The sequence below is a fragment of the Polyodon spathula genome, chromosome 10, assembly GCF_017654505.1.
Source record: "Polyodon spathula isolate WHYD16114869_AA chromosome 10, ASM1765450v1, whole genome shotgun sequence".
Classification (NCBI taxonomy): domain Eukaryota; kingdom Metazoa; phylum Chordata; class Actinopteri; order Acipenseriformes; family Polyodontidae; genus Polyodon; species Polyodon spathula.
Window position 1 is genome coordinate 15,922,401 of NC_054543.1, and position 27,902 is coordinate 15,950,302.

Sequence of the window (27,902 nt, forward strand, 5' to 3'; positions counted from 1 at the left end):
GATAATACATTACTCAATTAGAAATAGTCACATTATGGAACCGACCGCACAATATCCTTCTACTGAGAGATCCTAAAACTGTATTGCAAGGTTTATTTATTTATTTATTTAATTTTTTTTTTCTCGGCGCGTTTTGAAGCCTCTCTCCCGCTCCTGGACGGCTACGTTCTGATTGGTCCCTTTGAAAGTAATCGACGTCCACGATTGCTTGGATTTAAACTGCAGCAGCGACGCGGTCAGTTTGAAAGGCATTCAGGGCAGAGACGAGAAGATTCTAGGAGCAACTGTGGGACAAGCGTATGTTTTTATGTAGGTATTCCTTCTACGGTTTATAATTAAACATATTAAAATCACTGGACTGTGCTTTTGGCATATTTGTAGTCCTTTGTCTTTAAAAAATGTTTATCGGTAATAATAGTTTTTACGCTTACTTTTGGTTACTAGTATCTGGGTAGGTAGGATTCATTTTGCCAAACATGTAATGAATTGTGTTGTAAATATGTTTAAAGTTCTTATTAAAGATGGAGGGGTTTTTTACATGCACATTTAATAGCTGTAGCTATACATTTTGCACGTTTTAGCGTCCCATTGTTGTAGATTTAGATTTGTAGTTATTGTTGTTTACACTTTGACAAAATGTGAAACGGTGTACGCCACATTATAGGGAAATACATACACAGCGTATATTAAAAAGCCGATGTCATAAAAAAAAAAAAAAAAATTGAAATAGTCTGCTAATGTAATCATGACATGGTTACATCGTGCACTACTAGTATGTCGGGCCTAGTTATCTCTTAATAGGCCAGCAAATACCTTACGAAATTGAGATACAATTGTTTTTATTGTTGTGCTTATTTTATTATGTTTTAGCTCAGCCGGAAGTAACATTGAGTTTAAAGTTGTCCTCTAGCAATAGCACAGTTTGTCAATTTTTTAAATTCATATTTTAATAATCTAGATCTCTGCGGGTCAAAGCATTCCCCCCTTCCCCTCAAAGCAGGGTTGTTGTAAAATTTGCTGGCGGTGTTGTGGACAGGATATTTAATTGGAAATCCGATTACTGTTTTTAAATATCAAGTCACATTGGGAGCGGATGGTGGTACCCTGCTGCTAAAGTTTCCTTCCTGGGAATGTAGACAAACTGCTGTGTAATGAAAAGATGGCTACTGGAGAATGGTTAATACTGTAAAACTGAATGTATGTTCCCTGCTTTTTGTTATAATTTGTTTATTGACCGTTCAGGCTGTGGGTTCCATTCATATTGTACATGTTATTTTTTGTGCTGTACATTTGTGGGATTGAAGGAAGGAAACTGAGCTTTACAAAAAGTATTAAGTTCAAGGCAGCAAAACTAAACAATTTCATGATGCATGACAGTTTTGTGACATGATTTATTATTGCATTCTTTTTCCTTTTGTGGTTTTATTAGAAAGCATGGACGATTATGTGAAGATAGAAAAAATTGGAGAGGGTGAGTATCTGCAATGATTAGATTGTTCAAGCTACTGTTTCCAAAAAAGTAAGTTATGTCTTGAGTGACATCATTAAGTATCTTATATGGACCAATATAAGGTAGCTGCTACATTAAGTCTTCATGTGAAATTCAGAACCAACTCCCCCATAATGTTGAAGCTGACACCCTGGGATCCTTCAAGAAGCTACTTGATGAGATTCTGGGATCAATATAAGCGACAAACAACCAAAAGAGCAAGATGGGCCGAATGGCTGCCTTGTTTGTAAACTTGTTATGAATGAAAATGTTTTCAACAAATAATAATAGTTAGTTGTGTGTTAACTCAACATTCTAAGTTAGATGCTAGTTTGGAAAACCTGTAGTCAGCACATCCCAATATTGTGTAAACAATGACTGCTTCCGTCTGCTAAACTGCATTTGACAAGCTATCGCTAGCAGTGGAGTATTTAACAAGATGGGCCACTAAACTGCAGACTACCCAAGTAGTTAAATGTTATATTGACATTTTGCATCAAAGGTTAAGGGTATAGATTATGAAATATTCTTATAGTAGCTGTGCTTTTGTTTTACCAAAATAGCACTGTAATTGCTTGTTTTCTGATATGTATATCCAAGCATTTGAAGGTTGAGTGATGGTTGCGATTTTGGAGTTTAATCTTGGCAAGTCCTGTACAAATGATTTAGGTAATGGTGGGTATCCATGCTGAGAATGCTAATGTTCTCCTCTTTGGATAGGTACCTATGGAGTTGTATACAAAGGTCGACATAAGGCCACTGGCCAGGTGGTGGCCATGAAAAAAATTCGACTAGAAAGTGAGGAGGAAGGCGTTCCTAGCACAGCCATCAGAGAAATATCTCTGCTTAAAGAACTACAACATCCCAACATAGTTTGGTGAGTTAAAATTGAATAACTATATACTGTCTGTTAAGGGGCAGGGGGTTGTTTGGTGGGGTGAAACACATGTGGTTAATTTATGTATAGAATGCATGTCTTTTAAACTTGAATTTAAAACAATGCAGCCTGTAGTGTTGCAGCCTAACAATAGATTTAGCAGTGTAGTTATACAGATTTCATTTGGGATAAGTGTGGTTTTTCTTTTTTTTTTTTAAGCTTTTGTTATCTTTTAGTACCATTTTCACATCATTGAGTTTTGCGCTCTAATATTTTTTTGAAAAGTTGCTGCAAGTTTAGCTATGCAGTCCCTAATGCCATCTAACTAAGTAAAACAAAATTCATTTTTGTTCAGTCTTCAGGATGTGCTCATGCAGGAATCAAGACTCTACCTTGTCTTTGAATTTCTTTCTATGGACCTAAAGAAATATTTGGATTCTATACCTTCTGGCCAGTACATGGACCGGATGCTTGTAAAGGTGTGAAGTGCTTTGCATCATTGCCCTTTTGCCCTTACCCCACCCCCTGGTTCAGCTGGACATATTCAGTTAAAAGGTTGGGTACATTCCACCGATTTGCAGTAAAATTAAGATTGGTTACTGGTAAAATGGCTGAACAAAGGATAACCTAGGTGTTATCTGAACCTACAGACCTAACAGTTTACCTGTGTGTTTTGTTTTTTCTTACCTACACCACTATTCATTGTATGTATAGTTATTGTTGTTTTAACATAACTGTTTAAAGAGCAAGCAATCTGGATAATTTTGTCTTTCTCATTTCCTGCAGAGCTACCTTTACCAGATTATGCAAGGAATAGTGTTTTGCCATTCTCGAAGGGTTCTTCACAGAGACTTGAAGCCACAGAACTTGTTGATAGACAATAAAGGAGTAATTAAGCTGGCAGATTTTGGACTGGCCAGAGCCTTTGGAATTCCAGTACGAGTTTATACTCATGAGGCAAGTGATTTTATACACCTACACTTTTGTTCCCATGTTGGTATCTTGTTTGTGTAAACATGTACAACCCCTTTTGAGCCATAATCCAACTGGAAAATGTTAGTCTCGTTTTGAGTTCACGTCATAATATGTTTGGTACCCCAGACTAGAACACTGCATTGTCATATCACATGAAACATGAGGGACAGTGGTCCGATCAAGTGAAATAACTAAAGTTCACAGGTTTCTTGACTCTTGTGTTACATTTCAGTACCCTAATGGTAGCGTGTGCATATTGCAGTGATTGGTGCTGAGATCTGGTCTTTGCTCCGAATGCTCACAGTAAAAGTTTTATTCCCCTCCCAGGTGGTGACGCTGTGGTACAGAGCCCCTGAAGTATTGCTTGGTTCTGCTCGTTACTCTACACCAGTAGATGTATGGAGCGTTGGAACGATATTCGCAGAGCTAGCCACTAAGAAACCACTCTTCCATGGAGACTCGGAAATAGACCAGCTATTCAGAATATTCAGGTATGATTTTAACCACAAAAAATCAGTTTATTTGGGTTTGATTTGTGGCTATTACTAAATGGGATTTTGGCACCTGTTCACAAATCTGTGTAAATACTGTCAGACTTCATAATTGCTGTGTGTCAAATCGCCTGTCAAATACGCACCAGGTCTGCTTTTAAATATTGTAAGTAAATGCTGGGTCTCTGTCTGCCATTGAAGCTGAGGAACATGAGGAGGAGCTTGAGCATAATGAACTGCTAGTAAGTGACAGTGATGAAAGTGACAGGATTAATAAATAATAGAAAACGTAAGTATGGTAGGCCTATATGTAATGGATATTTGTTTAATGCAGTTATGAAGTTTTGAAAATTAAGCGAGCTGAAAGTAAGCCAGATACAGACCTCTTGGTGTATTTTAGCATGTTTTGTTGTGTTAGTAATGTACAAGTTTAAGATTAAACAAATTATTTTTGATAATGATACTACTTGTTTTATTGTGTTCTGATATCTACGGTGTTGTCTTTTAGTGGACTTAACAATGGTAGATCTAATTCTGTTTTTAAATACAAATTCGTACTTCTGCTTGTATTATTTTCCAATGTTTTGCATACCATATCCTTGTTAGCCAGTGCATATAAAAAGACTAAATACTTTCGCTTTATTCTTGAGGGTGTACAATGCAATGTAATCTTGTTATAAAACAAAACGGTTACTTAGTTCCCACTGACATACAACCTTTTAACAAAGTTGTTGGAATGTTTAAATTGAGTTATGATGTTGCTACAAAGTTGTATGTTGGTGGCTTCTCAATGACTGCATAAAGCATGTGAAGCTAGTGATCTAATATAAATGCCTGTCTCATAATCACTGGTTCCCAATACACGCTGGGTCTGCAAGCAAATAATGTAACCAGAGGTGTGTTAATTGAAGTTTTACGGTAATTAATCTGCAGGCTAGTTATAAAATAAAAACCTGATTTTCTTATCTTTAATCCCATTTGCACCACAAGCATCAGACCCAATAATCAATACAAGCTGCCTCTACTGGTACTCTGTTAGTAGCAAAGGAGACTTCATGTGTCACACTGTGCGGCTTCTGCTTGGAGGTTGATTTCAACAGAACCAGTAATTCAGTGGAAGACTGCCAGGCTCTGAATGGAGGTCTTTGGCATTTGGTTACCCAGACTCCACCATGTGCTGTTATCACAGGATAACATGACTTTGAATGCCAGTTCAAGTGAATGGTGGATATTCCACTTGTCACCCAACATAGAAATAAGGACCAATATTGTACGCTGTATCATGAGATCTTTGACCGAAGACGGAATAGTGAACTATAGTTCCAGTTATATGCTGCCCGAGGTCAATTAAGCCACTAATCAACAATCAAAGATTTAAGGTTTTTTCAGGCCTTGGCTTTTGTAGTTCATAAGGCAACTCACTTACTGTATGTTTTCAGGTCCATTAGTGGGCATGGAGTTGGTTACTTGATCACTGGCGTACCAAAGTTCTTGGGGATATCATTTTTTAGCTGAGTTATTGAGGCTGTTGCATTTTAATTGGTGACATTGTATGTAGATGTGGTGGAATCCTAACTGAGACTTTTTTTTTTTTTTTTTTTTTTTTTCCCTCCCCTGTATTTTTCCTCTTTTGGGTACTGTTAGCCCTGTTTGAATGAAATAGTTGGATTTGTGTAGGTAAACTGTCCTTTTTGAATACTGGTTCTTTCAATTTTGACAGGTCTCTGGGAACGCCAAACAATGATGTTTGGCCGGACGTGGAGTCCTTGCCAGATTACAAAAACACTTTCCCCAAATGGAAATCGGGAAGTCTGTCATCCCTTGTGAAAAATCTAGATGAGGACGGCCTGGACTTGTTAGCGGTAAGATCCTTTACAGTCTGCTCAGTCAAGCAGCTCTGAGAGATACTAAATACTTAACTGTCCAAGTTTGGGAAATAGGGCTTGGCCAATTAGAATTTCTAATGTTATGTTTTTTTTGCAGAAAACACTCATTTACGACCCTGCAAAGAGAATATCAGCAAAGCAATCCCTTAACCACCCTTACTTTGAGGACCTGGATAAAACCAACCTGCCTGCAAACACAATCAAAGTCTAACTGCCTTGGGGAAAAATTATATCTGCATAGATTTCCTTTGTGTGAAATCTAACAATAATGGATTTATTTTTACTTTGTCTATATAAATGTTTTATATATCCTTTTCCTTTCTCTGCACGTCAACCTTTTGTGTTGTGGAGTTAGTACTGTATGTGAATTATAATTCAACACTGTAAATAGGATTTTTTATTTGTTCAGATTAAGTTGTGATGTATACCTGTGTTACTGCTGGTAAGCGGTGTATATAATTTCAGTAATAAAGTGCACCTTTTGAATTGCCAAAATACTAAAATGTTAGTTTTTTATTTATGTATTAAACACTAACATACAAACATTAAGTCATTGTGTATAAAATGCTGTTGCTAAACCCAGGTATTTCAATGATTGAAAAGTTAGCATTCTACCTGGTAGAAAAATACTATGGAAAAGGAAAATGAGTCATGATGTTAAAGTTAAGACCTGGGAAGTATTTTCTATACTGTGAACAGGACCAGAGTTCAGCTAACTAAACTGAAGGATTTGACCTCTGGCTTCTTGTCAGAGGAGATGGTTGGGACAATAGGAGTATGGAAAATGGTAAGGCTAGTTTAGGAGGTAAACTGCCCTCGGTATTTCAAGCTTTTTCAATCAATCAGTCATATCCTGTGTAGTGTCTGGTCCCCCAGATAAACTATACACACTTATGACAGATATTATGTTGAAACAAACTGATTCCAGACATGCTCATAGTTGACTATTACATTTGTTGACAAAACGTCTGTGGAGATCATTTTGAGAGCTTTATTTTATTCATAATTTATCAAAATATTAATATTTAAGCAAGTTGCATAGGTTTTGCAAGTGAAACAAGCTGTATGGTTATTTACTCACTTTGCGTGCTAAGCAAGGTATTTCTTGGCACAACTGTACAATTCACAATGAGTTAAAAATGAACCTAGTATTGATTGAGACTCGGATTTTGCATATGTCCTGTGTACAGTTCTGAAGCTATGCAACATATGAACATCTAAGATCATGTGTGTAATAAAATTTTTGAGATTTTCGTTCAGATTAGTCAGATGTTAAAGGAAGTTAATCCGATGTTTACCAGTCTTAAACTGCTTTTCAATGAAGTTGAACACACCTACAGGAACCTTTTGCAGAGAACAGATGAATGGTTTAAAGAATTACTGCTTCAATTAAGAGGTTTAAGACATTGCTGTTTTCAGTGTTTGCTTTATCCAGACATATGAAGAAGCCTGTAGACATCTCGACTTTTGAAATGGGCGTTTACAATAATTTCAGTCTGCCTCCAAACTCAACAGTTGATCAGATGCAGCAGTCCATCCTAATTTTCCATCAGCACACGTGCTTCTCTCCAGCATTCATGATTATAACAGTAGCATGCCCTCCTGCATTCTTTAGTATGTACAATAGGATGTCCTAAACTAAACGTGGATATGCAGTTATATACACTAAACTGGCCACTTCAAGCCTTGTCCACCTGATTGGGTTTGGCATTGCCGTTGTTTGGGTCTTGGTCTCCTGTTTTACTCTGGGTCCATGTAATACTCTGAAAGCACAAACGGGTGCCGTAGTTAACTTAAACAAAGTTGCAGATCAAGTCCCCCCCAACAATGCTGCATTTGTACCTTGATGGTGACAGTTACCCTCAAGACAATAATGCACTATCCATCATGCCAGAATTCTGCGCAGTGTTTAAAGCATCATGATAGACTTCAGCCAAAATCCCCTGATCTCAATCCAACTGAACATGTTTAGAAGGAACTTGAATGACACTTGTCACAACAATCTGTCTCACTGATTGCACAAAATGTGAATGACATGATTGCATATTTATTATAATAACATAATGTCTGGGCACATTAAAATAAATACATAGTTTAGTGAAACTTTTTGTTTTTATTATTGCAGATTGCTGTGTTTGTACTAATGCAAAGATGTATAATACACACAACATATGCATGGACCAACATTTTGGAATTACGCCACCCGCAGTTTTGTGCTTGACCACTAGATGGCGCTAAGATATCACAGTTCTTGGCACCCACATAAGAGAAATTCTGATGTGCGACAAAATATGTAAGTTTCTGCTCTTTCAGTGGGCAATATATATGTTTTACATATTTAATATAAATGGCATCAAATATACAAAAAACACCAAACAGGTCATCAAAGAAAAAGGGAGATCTATCGCTGCTCTTTTTTTTATATTTCTGTTATGCTCCTCTGAGTTTATACACAGTATTCATACCCCTTCCTGCTGCCAGTAGCAGAAGGAACGTGGTCACAGAGTGGTCAAGAAGCTGAAAGAAGGGATGAACTTTGTGTCTGCTGCTAATATGAGTTTTGACAATGTAAACAAACTGGCAATCCAACAAGGCTAATGAATTAAAGTGCACTGAAGGATAAACTGGAAGAATATATCAGACAGTCACACAACAATCATATTTTAGTATAACATTGAACATGATTGTCAGAAACTGAATCTTTACATAAACCTGCAAATGTACGTTTTAGAAAGGGTAGTATCTTAGATTGATACCAACATGTCTTTATTTTCCAAGAACCGGAAAAAACACTTTAGTAACACCTGCCATACCACTGTCAAAACAGTAATATAGTGCCATCATGGATCAGCAGGATGCCTCTGATCTGTCGTGACAATCTGCATGCTGTTCAGACTATTCTGTAGGAATATTTGCCCATTCCTCAATGATTACTGCCTCTAATTCCGTCTCAAACCTCTCTGTTCTATAGAATGGAAAGAGTTGTTCGTTTTAAAGCAAACACTGTCAAATTTGTGTATTAGAAGAATATAATTTTCATAACAAATTATTCAGTTATGCCACCCCTGTAACTGCATATGACATTGGTTGGTTATTATCTTATGCTGCAGAGAGAAGCAGTACTGAAAAGTAGTTTAGTCCAGGTTTTTTCTCCATTATTTCATTCTTAATTCTCACACCTCAAACAGTCGCTCTGCAGCAAAAAAAGAAAAAAAATGGTTTCTTCCTTTTAAAACACGACATGATAACCTGCAGACAGCTGCTTTAATCGTACATGGAAATGTGTTAGACATGGGTAACCATATTGTATTTTAGCAATAAAAACATTACAAAATATTATAAAGGTCTCAGTAATTTAAAACATATTTATTAAGTGAGGGAAGCTGTGACAATTATTTACCTAGAAACAAATCCACAGTATATACATTGTTTTTGGTATTTATTTTATGATATGTGCTTCTGGAAATTTTTAATTCCAGGAAGTACTAGCCTTAGTGTAGCACAGCCATGCTGTCACGTTGTCCCCGAATATTCATGTACATGCAGCCCCAGGTCGATTTAAAATTAAGAATAAGCAAGTGCCTTTTTCATATTGGAGCTTGACATCAGTGTTATGGCGTTTTTGAATAAAAACAATTAGGGCTGTTTTAGCTCTTCATAAACCATGTCTGCGCTAGTTCTAACCTTGTAGAAACTGTTTTATATGTCATCATATTATCTTAACACATCCTTGAAAAGTCTACAGATTAAGAGAGATCTACAATGCACTTTTCAACGTGATACAAGCTACACTACAGAGTTATTAACGGTAGCAAAAAGAGGCCGAGACAGAGAGTCTGTTAGAAAAAATGGTAACCTTCAAGAAAGAAAAAGGATGGATTACAGAATTTTTAAAATAGAGCATTGATTTTGTGGCCTATCAATACCAGCGCAGGATCTCTGTTATTCAAATGACGTGATTAAGGACAAAACTTTTTAAATATTGTGTACTCAGTAACTGTGTGTTTCTGGAACAGTCTTGGCAAGAGCTATGTGTGGTTGACCATAGTGTATCGACTGGACTGGTGCTTGCCATTATTTAGTCAAACTGTGTATGATGAGTTATAGATACTTTTTTCAAGTACAAATCTGGAGGTCCGGGATTGTGTTTATAATACAATTATGACTTTTGCATTAATCAGTGAATACTTTCACAACTGGTTAATTGCAATGAAAAAATTTCGATATGGAGTATAACACTTGGAAGAATTGTTTGGGTCTAGCATGGTATGTTCTATTGCTTTAAGAGTAAGTACTTCAGATGACATTTTCATTTATTTTTTACGTTTCCCCTATTGTTTTCAATCATTGTGAATGGTACGTGCTTTGTTGCTCCAATATAGAGTTATTTTTGTTCTCTAAATCTATTTTACTTGGCTTGAACTTGCTTTGAGTTTGTCTGGGGAATCCTAAGTGCCAGAGTTGAACAGACTTCCTCATTCCATTCAAATCATGTAACACTGTGACCGCCCAGCCCCACCTATCCAGAGTTAAGAAGGTCACAGTGTCACATGATTTGAATGAAATCATGAAGGCTAACATTTGATAATAGCTCGATGTTGGAGCAACAAAACCTGGAACCACTAAAATAGATTGCAAACACCAAACAATAATAAGGGAAATGTAAAAATGAGAAAGGGCATTTGAACCTACTTACGCTGTAATATATTGCAGATTAATAGAAAACAGCAACTTTAATCAGTACACTGACATAAATCATCAGGGAGATGGAATTTTAAATTCCTGTATAGTTTGGGCTAAAATGTAGATTTTAGATTTGAGATGCAGATTGTTGGTGTTCTTAATCCCAAACTTCAGTAAACAGATTATATCTAATACAAATCAAATACACTAATATGAAATGGAAGGAAGAGTCAATGAAGGAAGAGAAAGATGAAAAACAAGCTAAGCACTTCATTTACATAATAGGGCTTTATGCAAAAAGCACAACTGTGGTTCATTATATAATTTATACAGCAGCAGGCAGCATCATGGGGACAGGTGATAGCAAATGCTACTGCCTGTGTAGTGTTGCTGACAAGAACATATTGAAGCACAATAGTACAATTATAACAAAGCATGCTGTAAAATAAAAGAACGCTTTCATTTGCGCATACAATGAAAATGTCATCGCTCAGGTAAATGGTCTTAACGTCTGGGAATTTATCCAGATAAAACCATTCAGATAAGTTTCCATCTGCATTATGCAGTATTCCACAAACCTGCAACTCATCTCAATATAGAACCTGAATGCATATCATCACAAACCTGCACCTCATCTCAATATAGCACCTGAATGCATATCATCACAAACCTGCACCCCATCTCAATATAGCACCTGAATGCATATCATCACAAACCTGCATCTCATCTCAATATAGCACCTGAATGCATATCATCACAAACCTGCACCTCATCTCAATATAGCACCTGAATGCATATCATCACAAACCTGCACCCTCATCTCAATATAGCACCTGAATGCATATCATCACAAACCTGCACCTCATCTCAATATAGCACCTGAATGCATATCATCACAAACCTGCACCTCATCTCAATATAGCACCTGAATGCATATCATCACAAACCTGCATCTCATCTCAATATAGCACCTGAATGCATATCATCACAAACCTGCACCTCATCTCAACATAGCACCTGAATGTATAATATGTTTTTAATAGACAGTTAATAGACAGCCTTCAGTTTTGTTTGCCATCAAAGAACCTTGGAGAGCAGGATTTTTATCAGCTCATAATCATAACTGAGATCCAGTTGAAGCCAGTTTGATCTCGGCCTGCTGAAATGAACAGGGCAGATTTCAAATCTCTTTAAACTTAATCCCTGAAGCATTACAAAGGTTTCATGCCTTGTTATTTTCCTTTGGCAGCAGATCTATATCAACACAATTTGAATCTGACACCTAACCTATTGAGCTGATATTGCCAATACAGGGTTATAATAAAATGAATGTTTTAAACTATGGGGTGCTTATAAAACATTGCCACATTTTCACAGTATTTTTGCAGTTTCCCAATGTTATTTCCATAGCAACACAAAGCATTTACCACAACTGACCATGCTTATGTTTTGTACCATATGAACCACACCTCTCTGGGCTATGGAATGATCACCTATGCTTTGCCAGACTTTCACTGTGCTTTATTACATGTTGCTATGCTTTTACAATCAGCAACTTTTGTTAGGGCTATACCTTTAAATTGCATAATCTAACTATAAGGTAATTGTTTGAGGGGAACGTAGTTTTTTCGGCACTCTGTCATTACTGTCCAGAAGCAGAGAGACACAGCAATGTTCAACCCTAGGATGACAGGGATTGCAATTCAAACAAAAAATCAAACCGTGAAGCTATTAATATTGTAACCAACACAAACAATGATGCAATTAGTATTATGATCAATTCATTTATGATTTTTAATGCTGTGCGTTTTGTAACACCTGGCTAAATCTTTTTACAATATATACCTGGTTATCAAATAAACTGGGTGGAATATTATTCATTTTACCTCAGAAAATGGTGACTGCCAAGACAGTGTCACATTAAATGTAACACCAGCATTGACAGTCAATTTTGGGGAGGAAAATGTGTAAAGACAGGAATTGAATGATGTGACATTACAACGCTAGCACAGCAGGGGAAGTAGCATGCATTCACATGATTATGGAAAAGTTAAAAGGATGGGTGAACCAATTCTTTCCCACCTGCTCATTCAGCAAATTATTTTATGGTACAGTGATTCACAAGAATGTTTTTGATGCCCTGTGGGTCTTATCTACCTTTCCGCTTGCTATTTGATTCTAATTATATTATAATCTCTACAAAACCTTTATGCTTTGCTTGACAGCTGTGTTCTGTCTTACAAAGGGGGTTCTTTCGAAGATCATTCAATAAGCGAGGCAAGAGCATAATTTAAGCAAATACATCCGACAGTGGGAATTAACCAGAGATTAAAAACTGCCTTGGTTACTGAGACAGAGAAAGAATGAATCTTAGTTACAAATCTCGCTCTCGACTTGTGAGGTCTCTGTGTAAAGGGAACAGAGTGCCCTGGACTGGATGGCCTGACAATTCATTCCCAGGGTTAGGTGGAAGTCGGCCATCTAGAAAGGGGGCGGAACTATGGTACACTAAGTCATCGACAAAGGAAGGAAAGCAATGTGGAAATCGTGGATTGGAGGAGAAACGTTTGCACTCGCTAACCAAGGGGGATGTGACTGATAGTATTTAAGGAGATGTAACGAGGAAATCTGGTCCTTTGTTATGGTTAAGCTGAACAGGAGTACTGTGAATTATCTTGTGTGTTTTGTTTGTTTTGTCATGTCTAAAAATTCTACTTGTTTGTTATTATTAGATGGCTAACACGATCTGGAGCTGTCGCTACAGGCCAGCACTAAACACAGACAAAACTGCACCATTGTACACAAATAAATTATATTTCACCACGAGCACTATAGCACTCACTCTGGACTCGTGCATGTGTGTTCTACTGTGTTTATTCATTTCGCACTGTGTATTATTTTGGGACTGCAACCCATTGTTATTGAACTGTGCAATACACATCATTGTGTATTGCCAACCCTCCATTTCTTTATTGTTTGTCATCAGACTTCACCTGTACTTTGTTCTTTGTTCTTTGTCATTTTCTTGAGTACTACATCACCTCTACACCTGTGCATTGGAAACTACTTTGCCACAGTTACTCATACATCTGAGCCAGAATGACATTATTGCAAATAGATGACAGTGAATATATAATTAAATTATATAATTAAATTAAATTGATCTCAGCAGTGGCCACAGTCACCATTTAAATATTAAATAAGGACCAAACCTGTCATTTTACTTACTTTTAAAAGACAAAGATACACTTCAGATCCAAACACTTAGAGATGCTGGTTTACTCAAGTCCCCCATATTTTAATGATTTAAATGATGGAGGTATTTAGACCCGCCATCCTTGAGATCAACTGAACAGACATCAATGTCTTTACATGTTGAAGAAAATGACTTCACAATAACAGTAAAAGGCAGAGTAAGCATGTTTTCATCTAGGCTACTAAAGATCTGTTTTTATGATAATTATGAACATTGCTGGTCCCCGAGTGACTCACCTGGTCATGAAATGAACAGATTGGATATGCAGGGTGAGTCATAGTGTCGAGCATGTGGCCTGGTTTTGGCAAAGTTATCCATCTTGGCTGGGGAATTAAAATCATCAGGGACTTCAGTGAGCTTACCAGACATCCACTCAGCTCAAGCGAACACCTGCAGGGCTGTCCTCCAGAGGGCGGTAGATCACTGACATCCTGCAGTTAGGGAACGTAATTTGACACACAAAACTTGACACACTCTGATAGAACTGGCCTACGATGTTGTCCTATTTCTGAAGTGAGGATCCTGACAGGTCAATCACATCATGATACCCACTGACCCCCTGATAGAGGGATGCAGCTATAAATGAACAGAAACATCACCACTGAGGTACTGAGCGATTGGGATGTAACATTAATGAAAGGAAGAGCAGGCTGTCAGAGGAGCCTAGAATAGCAACAACATCAAACCTTAAATTAACAAAGTCAGATTCTTCAACCAAAGACTTGGGTATAAGTCCAGACTGGAAGAGATTGTGTTTAAGAAAATACAAAGCAAGCCAAACTCTTACACAAATATATGAAGAACACAGTGTCTCTTAAAAGTGCTTTCAGGACAGCATTAACCAAAGTGAATGTGAAGGGTTTGTTTGTAAAAAGGATTAAGGCATGAAGGTAAATAAGGTTCATTATCACTGGTGTGATAATGGCCCCTTACAAATACAACTCACAAAGAATAAGTGACGTTCTCTATTTAATGACCAAAAATATCTGAATAGGATACTTATTAATGCTGATACAGCATCTCAGTTAAAAAGGTATCCATCTATAATTGAACACCTTGTTTGTATTCATGGATCCTGTTTCTCTAACACAAACCAGGCTACTTGTGACAGTAGGTTTCTCTGGATCTTTTTGAACCTGAGGTCTTGACCCGTATTCATGAGCTTCTCACTTTAAGCCTACTTAAATGGTTAGAGATCACCTAATACCCTATTCACATTGCCTTAATGTAAATCTACCAAAGTTTCAGCTAGGAAACTGTAAAAATATACTTTGGTACTCTTTGCAGCCTGTGCTGAACCCAAACCTTCACCTCAGAGCTTAGTTTTATTCATACTTAAAACTAAACGCATGTTGCCTCATTATTTGATTAAAGATTTATTTCAAAAAGTGAAATTCCCTCAATAGTGTTCCATTTATTTTAAACAAATCTCGACCCAGTGCATAACCTTATTAATACTTTAATGCAAAATATATGATTTTACAGATACCACTGAAATCCCAGGAGAATTCTCAGAAAGCCACTTCATCATCTATTAAGAATCAGAGATTATGCTGAAGTGGTCGGGAGCTTAATTGCGCATCGGAAACCCTATTAGTTTGGCAGTGCTTGTGTCTAGAAATAGATGGGATGTGAGACTGTTCTGTATTGAGTTCCAAACGTTATTTTTTTTATAAGTAGACAGGGGATTTGTGGTACAGAAATAATGGAGTTGGGACACTAGGAAGAGCAGTGGGCTAATTCACTAGCTTTTCATCTTAGAGACACCACATGACCAGTTCAATGCCAGGGGGTGTTTTTGTTCATAAACACAACATTTACAAGTGCCTTGTTTTAAAGAGCAAGTACTGTACATTCAAATTACATTTTCATATGGTTTTTGTTTTGTAAGGTTACCAGACATGTTATGATTTCTGAGAATATTCGAAGTTTTATTGCGATTACTCAGATACTGTGCTTTTTGAGAAGTCTGTTAGGTGCTGTGACCTGAGTTTAGAAGTTGCTCTTCAGTTCTGCCTGCCAGCCAGCATCTTTTATTAAAGTAAACAGTGGCACCATCTACTGAACAACTACCTATAGTGATAGAGATACAAAAGGAAACTCGATCTAGCCTATGTATTATGTGCCTATGGGTGGTAACTTGAAATCTAAACAAGCCAAAGCCCCTTAACAGACTTACCAAAACATAAAATCACAAATATTGAAATTGCTATAGAACCACCCAGGACGAATCCAAAAATTATATAAAAAAAGTAAAAGGTCAGTAAAAATAAATAAAGAAACAAACAAACAAATAAATTCAAATTTGAAGCTACTAAGTATTTAATTTAGAAGATAAAAACCAGTGTAAATATATTGCATTTTGGGGTGTCTCAATTGCTTCTAAATGATGCATCTTTTATTTCCTGCATCGTGGTTGTTCAGCACTCAAGTATGATTTGAACAGACCAGAAATAGGCCACTCTGCTATTTTTGATGTTGAAATGAATGTGAAGAGGATCATTGAAAGCAGTTTATATGCAGCAGTTACTGTTTGACTCATGGTTCATCAGTATCTGGTACCTCTATTGCCAACTTAGATAAAAAAAAAAAAAAAAAAAAAAAAATTAAGAATAGTTTTTGTTTTTCTGCTAGTGGCCTACTGAGATCATATGTCACATGAACCAGTTTTTCTTGGCTGTTGCTATGGCAACCAGAGTTAACTTGATAGTTTGCCTGAAAAATGTAATGCGTTGAAAAAAGTAAAACAGATAAAAGACCCAATAAATAAATAAATAAATAAATAAATAAATAGACACAGCACATTCACATTAAATGAATAAATTTATTAAACAATTTTTTTTTCCAAAAAAAAACAAAAAAACAAAAACACAACTTTTAAAGGATAATGACCAGTAAGATCAAAGGCCTTTGGCAGCAGTAACCAAATGAACCAGCCACTTGGTTTTAGCAGCTAATGACAATACGTTTTCATTAATACTCTGTATACCAATTAGTAACAATCACATGGTATCTAGTAAATGTGAGAATCTAAGCACAGCTTTGGTTCAAAAAAAAAAAAAAAAAAAAATCCAACCTACCGTACAAATGAAAGCATATTTAAGTATTATGTTCCCTTTAGGGTTTTAAAGCCAGATGCTTTCCTCGGCAATGGAAATTATTACATTTTGGAAGTGGACTCCGCAGAACGACTGACATTTAAACATCTACTGCTTGTTTTATATGTTGACCTACAATTAAAATAGCCAGGAATGCACTTCATGGAAAGCTAATATTTCCTGAAATCACACAACTGGAAATTCAGTTTATATTTTCTACATATATACTGCATATGTTTATATGAAAGTACTAATAAAGTACTTTAAGCTTATGCCATAAACTAAATCTAAACGGAGCACACTGCAACATGACATGAGCAAAGATTACCAAGGAAAAGCTAGCCTGACCCAAGTGATTAGCTAAAATTAGTTGCAAAGAGCAGGTTTAAAGTTATATTCTTCTGTTTAAGTGCATATTAAGTTAACCCTGAACAAATATATATGAAGTCCTGCTAATTATTAGCGATATGTCTGTTAAAAGCTGGACTACAAAGGTTACTAATGTACTACAAGAAAGAATATTGTAACATTTGTACAAAAATAATTTCAAGTTTTGCATTAAAACTATTATCTCCAGTTCAAATTTACACATATTAATATTTGGCTAATATGATGGTATCAGATACAAAGGGCCCTATTTTCAAATAGATCAATCTTCTTGTTATTGCAAAGTTTTTTAAACATTAGTGATCACTGGCCGTAAAGGCAATATACAGGGGGGGGGGGGGGGGGGGGGGGGGGGGGGACGGACCACCACTATTTGATGTCCAACCACATTTAGTTTTAAAACATGACATTTAAAAATGTCACTTTATGAAAACAAGGCCCAACGATGCTATATATGAAATAAATGTTTAACTCTAACAAGTTTATTTTGTTTGCCAGCACCTATGCCAATTCCAGTTATAAACTGGGATTTAGACCCATCACATGGTGTAATTCAGTGAGATACAGTCAAACTTCAAAATGGCCTGGCCTAACATTTTACCAGGTCTGCTTTTAAAATACATTACTAATGGTTATAAGGCAAAATATTTAGGTTGGATATTTACTGACCAAACAGAGCTAAAGTCACTTTAAAACATCCAAGAGCAGCAACATTCAAAAAACAAACCTTACAAATCAAAATCAAAAGGCCTCATAATAATAGTAACCACTGTAAAGATGTGCCACATGTCTAACACATACAGGGGTTGGAAAAACACCTGCCATAACATTGGCAATAAAGTGTGGGTCTAATAAATGGGCAGCTAGGTCAGTACTGTCTGAACATGACAGAAGAAGATGATCATTTTTGACAATGTTCTTCCTGAATGCAGATGTAGTCTTACTAGGAGGGAGATGCAGGTTTTTATTATTACAGAATGGGATTCCATTGCAGTGATGAAGGTGTGACCGGAGCGCCACAAAGCTACACACTTGAAGTAACGGATCCCATCTGAAACCCATTCATGCGAGGAATGGCCTGTTAAGAGCTTACAAACTGCAGGTATTTCTAAACATTTTTTGTATCCAACCCCTGTACAATCCTCCTCCAACAAGTATTGGGAGTCAAAATCCTTCCTGGAGGGCAGTGTTTAGTTATTTTCTGGCTTGCGTTGTATTTACTCAAATTTGTGCTTTGAACCCCAGCCAGGTCAATAATCAATTTGTGTTTAAAAAAAAAAGAGAGAGTCAGTGCCTCTACATATGTTTCTCTTTTTGTTTCTGAAATATTAAGACAAAAATACCAGAAGTCCTAGAAATGTCATAAATGCACACAATAGTGAGGCTTGTTGAACATCAGCTGTTGCTCAGGCAACTGCAGAGGAAGTGCTCCAGAAGCACCACTTGCGTCGGGAATGATGCTTGTTCAGCATAACATCTTCCTTCTCTCTCTCTTTCTTCACTCGCTGATAGTGGTCTTCCTCCTTGAGGTACCAAACAGGAGGCCAGCGGTGCTTCTCAAAATACTCTTGATTTTCTATGTGGTGCAGGAAGAAAAACAGTAAAAAAAAAAAAAGTGACTGAAATTCAATACGTTCCCAATATAGCAATCGATTAATTGGGCACACAAAATGGAATCGTTCGAATGAATATCGATACTGCCCCACATACATTTTCGCTTCATTCCCCCTCCCCGACTTGATGATTTTAATATCATTGCTGTAATAAGTAAAAGCTTGTGCACAATAATTGAATGCGACGGGTAAATACAACTACTAATTATGCCTTGGTAGCATCAGGAGAGAAAAAAAAAAATTAATAAAAACACACAACAACATTCGCAGCAAGCCTAAAGCAAGTTTAACATACTACAACAGTGTTACTAAAATATTTATTCCAAAACAGATTAGAGTACTTTGGAATGTATTCTATATAAAACCAGACAAGTTTATGAAAACCGTCTTTTTTTTTTATCTCTGTGACAGCATCACGCATTTTCTTAATGCTGTACCACCTAACCGTCACTATCTGTGAAACTCACAATGCAGAAATCCCTGCCTAAAACATAATAATAATTTGATCTTATTTTAAGTGTACTTAATAACTGTTGCTATCTGCACTGTGATATTATGTAATGTGATATTTTGTATTGTGATATTTTGTGACAACTGTAAGTTGCCCTGTATAAGGACGTCTAAAATAAATAACTAAATAAATAATACTGCGTTTGCTCAATCTGAATTTGTGAAATGAATTGATTAAGATTAAATAAGCCTAACAGTACATTCTTACCTGTCGATTTTGACTTTATTTCTTTACGGTACTTGGCACAAACACAGTTGTAGTGGGTACAGATGTGATGCAAGCACCAAGCTCCCAACTGATTAGCATTATGAAACTGTAAGCAAAAAAAGAGGAGACTTATGCCATCAAATGCCAGCAACTGCGTAGCTATTTTTCTGTTCAGTAGCAATATAACATATGATGCATTTCCAGTTCTTGCTACTTTTTCACTAACTACATTCCCTTTCTAAAATTGTAAAACCTAGAAAAATAAGTTTAAAAAAATAATTTTTCAGAAACTTGACTTTTGGGCAAAAATCTTAATTTTCAGTGTCACAAAACTGCTATTTACAGAACAGTAACAGTTTTCAGAGCCTCCTTTTTCAATTTTCTTTCCTGACAGTAAATTCTTTCAAAGCACATAATGTAGAGGGAATGATCAGACAGCACTTGGCTATATAGCCATCAGTACCTGCCTAATCTAAGACTGATTAATAAAAACTATAGACAATGAGGATAAAAGAACTAACAGGATTCAGAAACTCAAAGCATGTGTCAAACTAAAGAAAATGTACTAGAAACTAAAAGGGTATTTGCAAATTACGACAATGTGTGCTCAAAAAATCTGTGAATAGTTTTGGAAGATCTGTCGAAACTCAAGAGCAACAAAGAATGGATTGAAGCTGTTGGGTATTAATGCTCAGTGATTAACAGTCCCATCCTGTACACACCTGGGCCAGTTCCAAGAAAGTGAGAACTTCTCCATCTATATCTATTCCATCTCTTTGAGCTTTCACCAGGTCGTTCACAGCATACTGTTCTGTGGGAACAAAAACAGGTAAACGTTAAAGCACTTACAATAGCAAGTACAGAACCAGCTATAGCTCCCTTCTTACACAAATACAACAACCACTAAATCAAAAGGGGCTATTGGGTATCATATAGATTTTACAAAATGTCATTTTTACATTTATTTTACAACAGAAAGAAAACATTCTGAAACAATAAGTGTTTTTATATATACTTTTTTATTTTTTTTATTTTGTATATAACAAAAGCCCAAACTAACCCCTTAGAAAACAGTATAGTGTCTTTACACACATGCAGCAAATGCATTCCTAATGCAATGACAAATGTTACTGAATTACATTTCTGACAAGGGAAGACGTATTAAATTGCCCAGGCCTAGAGTTTATTATCCCTGCTTGAGGGTATAGTCAAGGCAGGCGTAGATGTAGAGACCTGTTCTATTATGATGAAACTTTCTAAGGACCTAATTGAGTGTATAATAATCTCAGGTTATAGGGAGGCTGTCTGGAAATTACAAAGACATTATTTTAAGTTTTGACTATATCTAGAAGTGTATAAAGGCCATCTGTCTAGGTGTAAGTCAACTTTATATTTTTCAATGGGCACTTTTGACAGTGGATCTCGATATACTGACAGCTTTCATTTCTAATTCAGAGCCATGGTTGGGGATGAATACCAGACAGGTTTGTGTAGATTCTGAACACGTCATCAGCTGCACTTAAACCTCCTTTTCGAAAAAAAAAAAAGCCTACTCCTTAAAACTCCCCAGGTGCTCTGGTGTAAGTCGCTGACACGCTGCTGCTACAGACCTGTCAGAGCTACCAAACGTGGAAGGCACAATCTGTTTGCAAGTGCAATTAACTCTATTGGATCCAGATCCATGACGGGGGACAGCTGATTCATGTATAAATACTCCAGGACTGCCTGTACGCACGCCTTGCTTGTGTTGGGAAAGTAAACCTGTAATGAAAGCATTGGGATATGATTAGGATAACCATTCCATACAATGTAAGAAATACTGTACAACAGCACTGTTAATTTTGACCAACACAGGCAGGCAATGCACAAAAGATAGGTCTATATACTGTGGGGTATTTTGTTGTGTTTTCCTATTAGCTGTGTTTGCACAGTAGATGGAATCTGTATTTAAGCTGTTTAAAAAATAATATTGTAATACCATGACCAGAAAAATCAGGGTAGGTATTTATGCTGTACTTTCTTATCAAACAATCCATATCAGACTGATTTCTGAATAAAAGTTTCTCATTATCCTGTAGCTTCGTAAGTTGCTTGGGGCACCAACAATAAAATAAGAATATATTATTTGAAAGTGCCATTCCTATGCTTTTATTTATTATCCTCTTCTAGCGATGCATATAAGGTATGAGTTGGGTTATAGTCTTTACAGTGTATATGTTTGATCACAGAAGTATAGTATACTTACTAAAGGGGTGGGTGAACACAAAATGACTTATGATCTTTCTAATCTTTTTTGTTTCTGGTTGTTTTTTGTCATGGGTGACTATCAGTTAAAATCTAAAATCATAAAACGCAATGTATCTGCATCTATGCAGTTCTGCATGCAGCTTATAAAGAGTGTGATGAGAATCTCATTAACAGTTTTAGAAGTGAGATGAGAGGTGTTCATGAAAACACTTTGTTAAAGGGTAAGTGCTTGTTTTCAGATCTATTTCTGGATTATTCTGAACACATGATTCTGTAGGGATACATTCATTTACAAGCAGATCGCTGAAATGAAGTGACTTTCAATTTTATTAGGATATCCTGCCCTCTTTATAACGACTGGATCATTGAAGGATGGCAAATTAAACCAACACTTCTGCTCTTCGAAAGAGAGTCCAGAAGAGCAGGTCCAAGCTTGATCAGGTTTCAAGGTGGTATAGGTTTAAGTCACTTATGTTGTGAACACAAACTACAATTTTCCTGCAGGTCACGTATGGGGATTGTATATTGTGACATTTGCATGAACAACCTACAATTATGGAAGAACAAAGAGAAAGTCACAGCTCCCTTCTGCAGGATGCAGGAAGCACAACACTTGTACTGGCTTTAACAGAATGTTACATGGAAATGAACTCTTAAGTCACAAGATCTAATCTTGCTTCCTTTTGAGATCTACCAGGCTTTTGTTATTTTAGGACTGAAAGTTAATCATGCTGGTGCACATACTTAGTAGGCACTGTAATCAACAACACAGTATGCACTGTAGTCTATGGATCACATTGTATCACATATGTCTAATATCCTATACAGTTTGTTTATATATATATATATATATATATATATATATATATATATATATATATATATATATATATACACACACACACACACACACACACACACACACACACACACACATATTTGTTTTTGAAATTCCAGGTGTTTGCTGTGAAACACAATATAACAAATATAAAAGTTGGGTTTTTCATGTTTGAATATTCTTTCAAAACAAAAACAAAATTTTAAAATTTTACTTCATTTTGAATGAGCTGGAAAACAAAAAGTATGATTTGTGCAACATTACGGCAACAAAATCTCCCGGTTAACCTGGTACCCAATCAAATGATCTAGTAAAGAAATGTGAGAAATGCTCTTCTCCAAAGCAGAACGTATTATTTAGTTTGGGCATCATTTTTGTTTTGACTTCCATTGTTTGCTATCTTTTAGAAAGTCATTTAAATTTATTTTATATGAATGAATACAAACATGGTCATTTTATGATTTGTCCCAGCACTTGGCTTGTATAGTGTACAAAATTTGAATTGTCAGCGAGATCAGCAGACTGCAACAGGGACCTATAAATTATATAGTGTAACACTGCAAGGGTCTGTGAGATGCTGCAGCATTAGACTCACTAACAGAATAATGCACAGGTTCCTGCTTTTGAATGTACCTGGTCTCAAATGAATAATACACCTTGCAGCTGCAATCATTTTAATAAGGGCTAAAGATGAATAATACCATAATTGTTAAAGAAAATCTTGCAATGATCATTACACCATAAAAATCGCTGTGTAAACAAACATCAGCATGATCCTGACATTTCAGTGTGTACCTATAATTGGCCTCTGTTTAGCATTAGCTTAGTTACAATTTCGATAGCGATATCCATTTTCCATCATGTCATCCTTTAAAAGACACAAACTTGCAGCTTGCACAACACACAGAGGTCACGAGAAGGCTATATTCACAATCATTATTCTGGTATTGCACTACATTCTGCAGGTTTAAGTAGGACGCATCCATGCTAGAATAAAACTGCCCTGGTTTATATACAACATCTGGCACACAATAGCTCAACATCTGATACAGAAGCAACTCACTCAGGGTTTGAATGTGACCTATTATTAAATAATGTGGTCGTTTCTTTGTAATATAAAGTCAAAAGACATTTGCTGTTCTATTGATACAGATGATGTCCTGATTAGATAATATCTCATTATTAAAATATGTACTGTGCTCTGGCAGGCTTTAACACATTCTCTGTGCTGTGAACCCAGGCACCATCTGTTTCAAGATTGCAGTAGTTTGGAACTTGTGCTTCAAAAGGCAATATGGAGATCTGACAGATTTTTTTTTAGGGTTATGCTATGTCCAAGTCTATTGAACTAGCATGTCCCCAGTCTTAAAAGCTGACTGTGCTATAGTTAAAAAACGAAGAAATCAAGGTCGAGCTCCGAGTTCTGCTGATATTTATGGGATTCATCCATAACTATTAAACATTCAATGCTTGTATAGTAATACTAAAAGAAGGGTCTTTCCTCTTCAATTTCTTTGAAGAACAATAGAAGAGGGGAAGAAAGACTTCTAGTTGAAACATCAGTCAAGGAAGCTTTACATTGATGTGATATTGCCATCTAGAATGCATTTGTACCAGACAGGTTGTATCGGATACAACTTACAACACATTAAGATAATCTATACGGTTTAATGTTTCTTATTTAACTATATATCATAAAAATATAGTATAAGGTGCTGTAAGATACAAGCTGATTTTTTCGACCCTCTAAATTCACAGCGTCCAGAAAGAAACTAGTGGACAGCCTCTCTGACCTCTCGTGGGGTGGGTATTAGCTTGCATTGTAAAGCACATTATATCATATTCTAAATATAACCACCGGCCCAATAGAATTGATTTAGCATGAACCTAAAAAAAAACAAAAAAAAACAACCTACCCTGCTCCAAAAAATATTACGACAGATGGATAAACCTTTGTTCTTCCTAAATTCACCCCCACAAAATTGATATGTTTTTTTCTGTTTTTGGTCAATTACAGAGCTGAGCATGGGGTCTTTACTTCAATTAAACTAGACTCTGAGTTCCAGCTGATGGTCACTAACCTCATTGTTTGAACTCTCCAGAAACGAGCCACCAAACAGAGCAGCCATCCAATCACAGCTGGAGATCAGCAAAGGCTTATGGGCGTTGATACTTCCATCATCTAACTTAAATGTCACATCTGCCAGAGAAAGATTGAAAAGTGCGGGAATGATTACCCCAGGCACGGCCATTCATTTGGAAGTGAACAAACAGCTTCAGATCTGCTTTGCAATCAGAAGCAACGCACAGGCTTTGACACATTAGCATAGAATAATAGGTGCTTTGTATATGTTCTTTTGTTTATCTCAGTAACTCTTGCTGGTAGCCAACAGTGGAATTATAATGTGCACTTTCATAATGACAAGTACACAGCTAATGAATGGTTTTCTCAAGTAACCAAACCCAGCAGGTCAGACTTTACATGTTGAAGGTGTAGAGGGCCACACATTCGATAAGGTACTTCTTTGGCCCACGAGTGTCTTGAAAAAAAAACATCTTATTATTATTATTATTATTATTATTATTATTATTATTTATTATTATTATTATTAATAATAATAATACTAATAATACTACTACTACTACTACTAATAATAATAATAAATAATAATAATAATAATAATAATAATAATAATAATGAGCTTTGACAAGATTTACTATCGAGTTCAACCATATCGTTTTCTGGTGTAAATGGGATTGCTATGAGCTCAGTGTTCTTACCTGAAAACGTCTCCTTAGCCAAACACTCTTTAATCCGGTTAGCTTTCCTGACATGAAATGCTTTGGTGATCTCCTGATTCATGAACCCTTCTTTGTTTGTGATGTTCTCCACCATCATTCTCAAGTCAAACACTTCAAGAATTTCAGCAATTTGTGCAATTTTCATCAAATCTTTCTCGTTTTCATCCAGCTGTCCTGTGTAGAGAAAGCGCAGCACAGCTCTAAAAGGTCCCACTTGAATGGAACTGTCCATCTGGACCACGGTGATTGGAAATGCAGCTTGTGTCGGGAGGCTGCTCACTGTCTCTCTGTGCATGCTAACAAAGGCCTTGCTCCAAGAGGACAGGGACAGCTTAGCTCCCCTGCCCTTTCCGCTGTTCATCATCTTTAAAGTGCCGTCACTTTTGGAGGCTCTCAGAGAGCAGGGTGACAGAGCGGCTAAAATGCCAACGTCCTCCTCGGTGTTAAGGCTTAGAGTTCTCATGAGGTGATCCCTGCTAGGCTTCTTCCTCACATGCTCCGAGTGCTGGGACTCCTCACTCAGGTCCATCAAAAACAGATCATAAAACTTGGAGGAAGAGGTAGACAGGTAAATCTTGTGAGCAAAAATATGAATGTGGTCCTGAAGAACAAATATGATGTCCGCACATAGGGGATTGTCCAACAGGTGGCTCTGGCCTCTTGTGTTGGTGGGAGGGTATTCGGGTATCTTTATGAGCGGAGGGGGAGCTTTGGGTGGCAGGAAGGGAGCCTGAAGAAGAGGCTTTTGCACTTTCTTCAAATGGGATTTCCAGAACTGTAGGTGTCTCCTCGAAATCAGCGCAGCTCTGATGGCGTTGTCGAATAGATCCTTAATGCCGAACTGGTCGAACACGCTGGTTTCGTAGTAAGGGATGCCAAGTTCTTTAGCGACTTCCCGGCCCCTATCTGGAGGTAATATGTCACCAGGTTTTATTGGTCTGTTTGGGTTATAAGAAAGTTCACTGTGTTAATAATCATAAATAAGACTAAGCTGTGAACTTCACTAGAACAAACCCAACTTAGATATACTGCAACTTAAATTATAAACTCCAAAAGTCTGATTTTCAAAAGCACTTTTCAAAACTAGGTGCGAGGAGAGGAGGTTAAAAGCACTATAACCACAAATGCTGTCAGGCCTGGCTCTGCTGTATAATGGTTACTGAGAGAAAAGAGATCTGAGTTTTAGAAAGTGTGAAACAGAAAATGTTTTTCATAGTAAACCTAAACAAGAAGTTGCTCTTTAACCTGTAAACATTTGCGGACCACAGACAGTATGCTTTACGTTTGTTTTATAGCGACCAATCTACAGTGTAGGAGACATGTGATTAACACAAATCTGTGCAACAGCAAAGATAAAGAACTATTTAAATGGGTTTCATTTACATTTAATAGCTGCCTATTACTTCTGTCTTTCTCAAAGAAAAATACTCCAATGAAACATAAGTGAGCAAATAGTATTTCGAAGGTATGCGGATTCGCACCAAAAGCAGTTATAACACACAAATGCAGGTTTAATCTATTCCCATTTAACATTACATGTGGTTATTAAATTGTACATTTTGCTCCCAGCAAGGGAAAAAAAAAATTTCTCTTAAATTAAAACAAACAATTTATTTAATTTGGCCAAGTTCACCTCTGCTGGCTCAGCGCTTCCCATACAGTTACGCGTAAGCATTGATTACGTACTTCCACGTGACACTGGCTGCGTGCCTTGGAACTGTTGCCTAACAACCACTGACAGACTGCGTGCGATGTGAGAAAAAATCACTCCAGCAACAACAACACAGAAGCTGGCTGTGCAAGTGCCAAGGCGGGGGATCTAATTAATGTTTTTTTTAAATGTAATACATTGATAAAGAAACTCAGAGGGGCCGCCGTCAAACCTCAAAATAGGCCGCCATTGGGCCGTGGGCCGCCACTTGCCAACCCCTGATAGGAGAATCATAACCTTCTGCTGTACCCTACCTTGCTAACGGCCGGCGAGCCCGATTGACAGCCTCCAAATCAGCATAACGCAGGTCCAGCTGGCATCCAACCAGAATAACAGGCGTCCGCGGGCAGAAGTGCTTGATTTCTAGGTGCCACATGGTCTTCACGTGATTCAAGGAATTAGGGTTAGCAATGGAAAAGCATAGCACCACTACATCAGACCTGCAAAAGGGTGAAGCAACAAACATTGAGTCTTAGCAATGTCCTCCGCTTACAGAGAAGTCTGTGGCGAAGGTGCACATTCCACCCATGGAAAACGTCTTTCTGAATTGAATAGCTTTGTTATGTGGAAAATGACATTGCTATGTTACATCATACCCAACATGGTGATATTCAGTATTATTTTAAAGGGATATCTACAAATTTATTAATACTGAATTTCTTACCTGTTTAATATGACATTATATGTGTTTTGTGTTTTTGTTTCTGCTTAGATCACCATTTACGTTTTTGGTAATATATATATATATATATATATATATATATATATATATATATATATATATATATTATATATATATACGATATATATTATATATGCTATTAGAACACA

At 36.7% G+C, this 27,902-nt stretch overlaps 2 protein-coding genes across 3 annotated transcripts in view; one reads left to right on the forward strand and one right to left on the reverse strand.

The window, feature by feature from the left end:
- The first annotated feature begins 231 nt into the window (after window positions 1-231).
- On the forward strand, window positions 232-6,203 carry LOC121321871 (cyclin-dependent kinase 1-B). The gene is made up of 8 exons (XM_041261181.1): window positions 232-309; window positions 1,430-1,471; window positions 2,210-2,366; window positions 2,722-2,845; window positions 3,153-3,323; window positions 3,669-3,832; window positions 5,553-5,694; window positions 5,816-6,203. Exons 2-8 carry the CDS (start codon window positions 1,435-1,437, stop codon window positions 5,927-5,929), a joined length of 909 nt encoding a protein of 302 aa, XP_041117115.1. The 5' UTR covers window positions 232-309; window positions 1,430-1,434; the 3' UTR covers window positions 5,930-6,203.
- An 11,329-nt stretch (window positions 6,204-17,532) lies between these two features.
- The window catches only part of LOC121322059 (rho-related BTB domain-containing protein 1-like), a 33,872-nt gene continuing 23,502 nt past the window's right edge, over window positions 17,533-27,902 (reverse strand). For both annotated transcript variants that reach the window (XM_041261548.1, XM_041261549.1), the window contains 7 exons: window positions 27,326-27,511; window positions 25,340-26,298; window positions 24,640-24,758; window positions 21,084-21,234; window positions 20,196-20,284; window positions 19,474-19,579; window positions 17,533-18,718 (listed from right to left, as the gene is read on the reverse strand). In XM_041261548.1, the coding sequence (XP_041117482.1) occupies window positions 18,549-18,718; window positions 19,474-19,579; window positions 20,196-20,284; window positions 21,084-21,234; window positions 24,640-24,758; window positions 25,340-26,298; window positions 27,326-27,511 (1,780 nt within the window). In that variant the 3' untranslated portion in view covers window positions 17,533-18,548. The remainder of the gene's footprint in view (window positions 18,719-19,473; window positions 19,580-20,195; window positions 20,285-21,083; window positions 21,235-24,639; window positions 24,759-25,339; window positions 26,299-27,325; window positions 27,512-27,902) is intronic.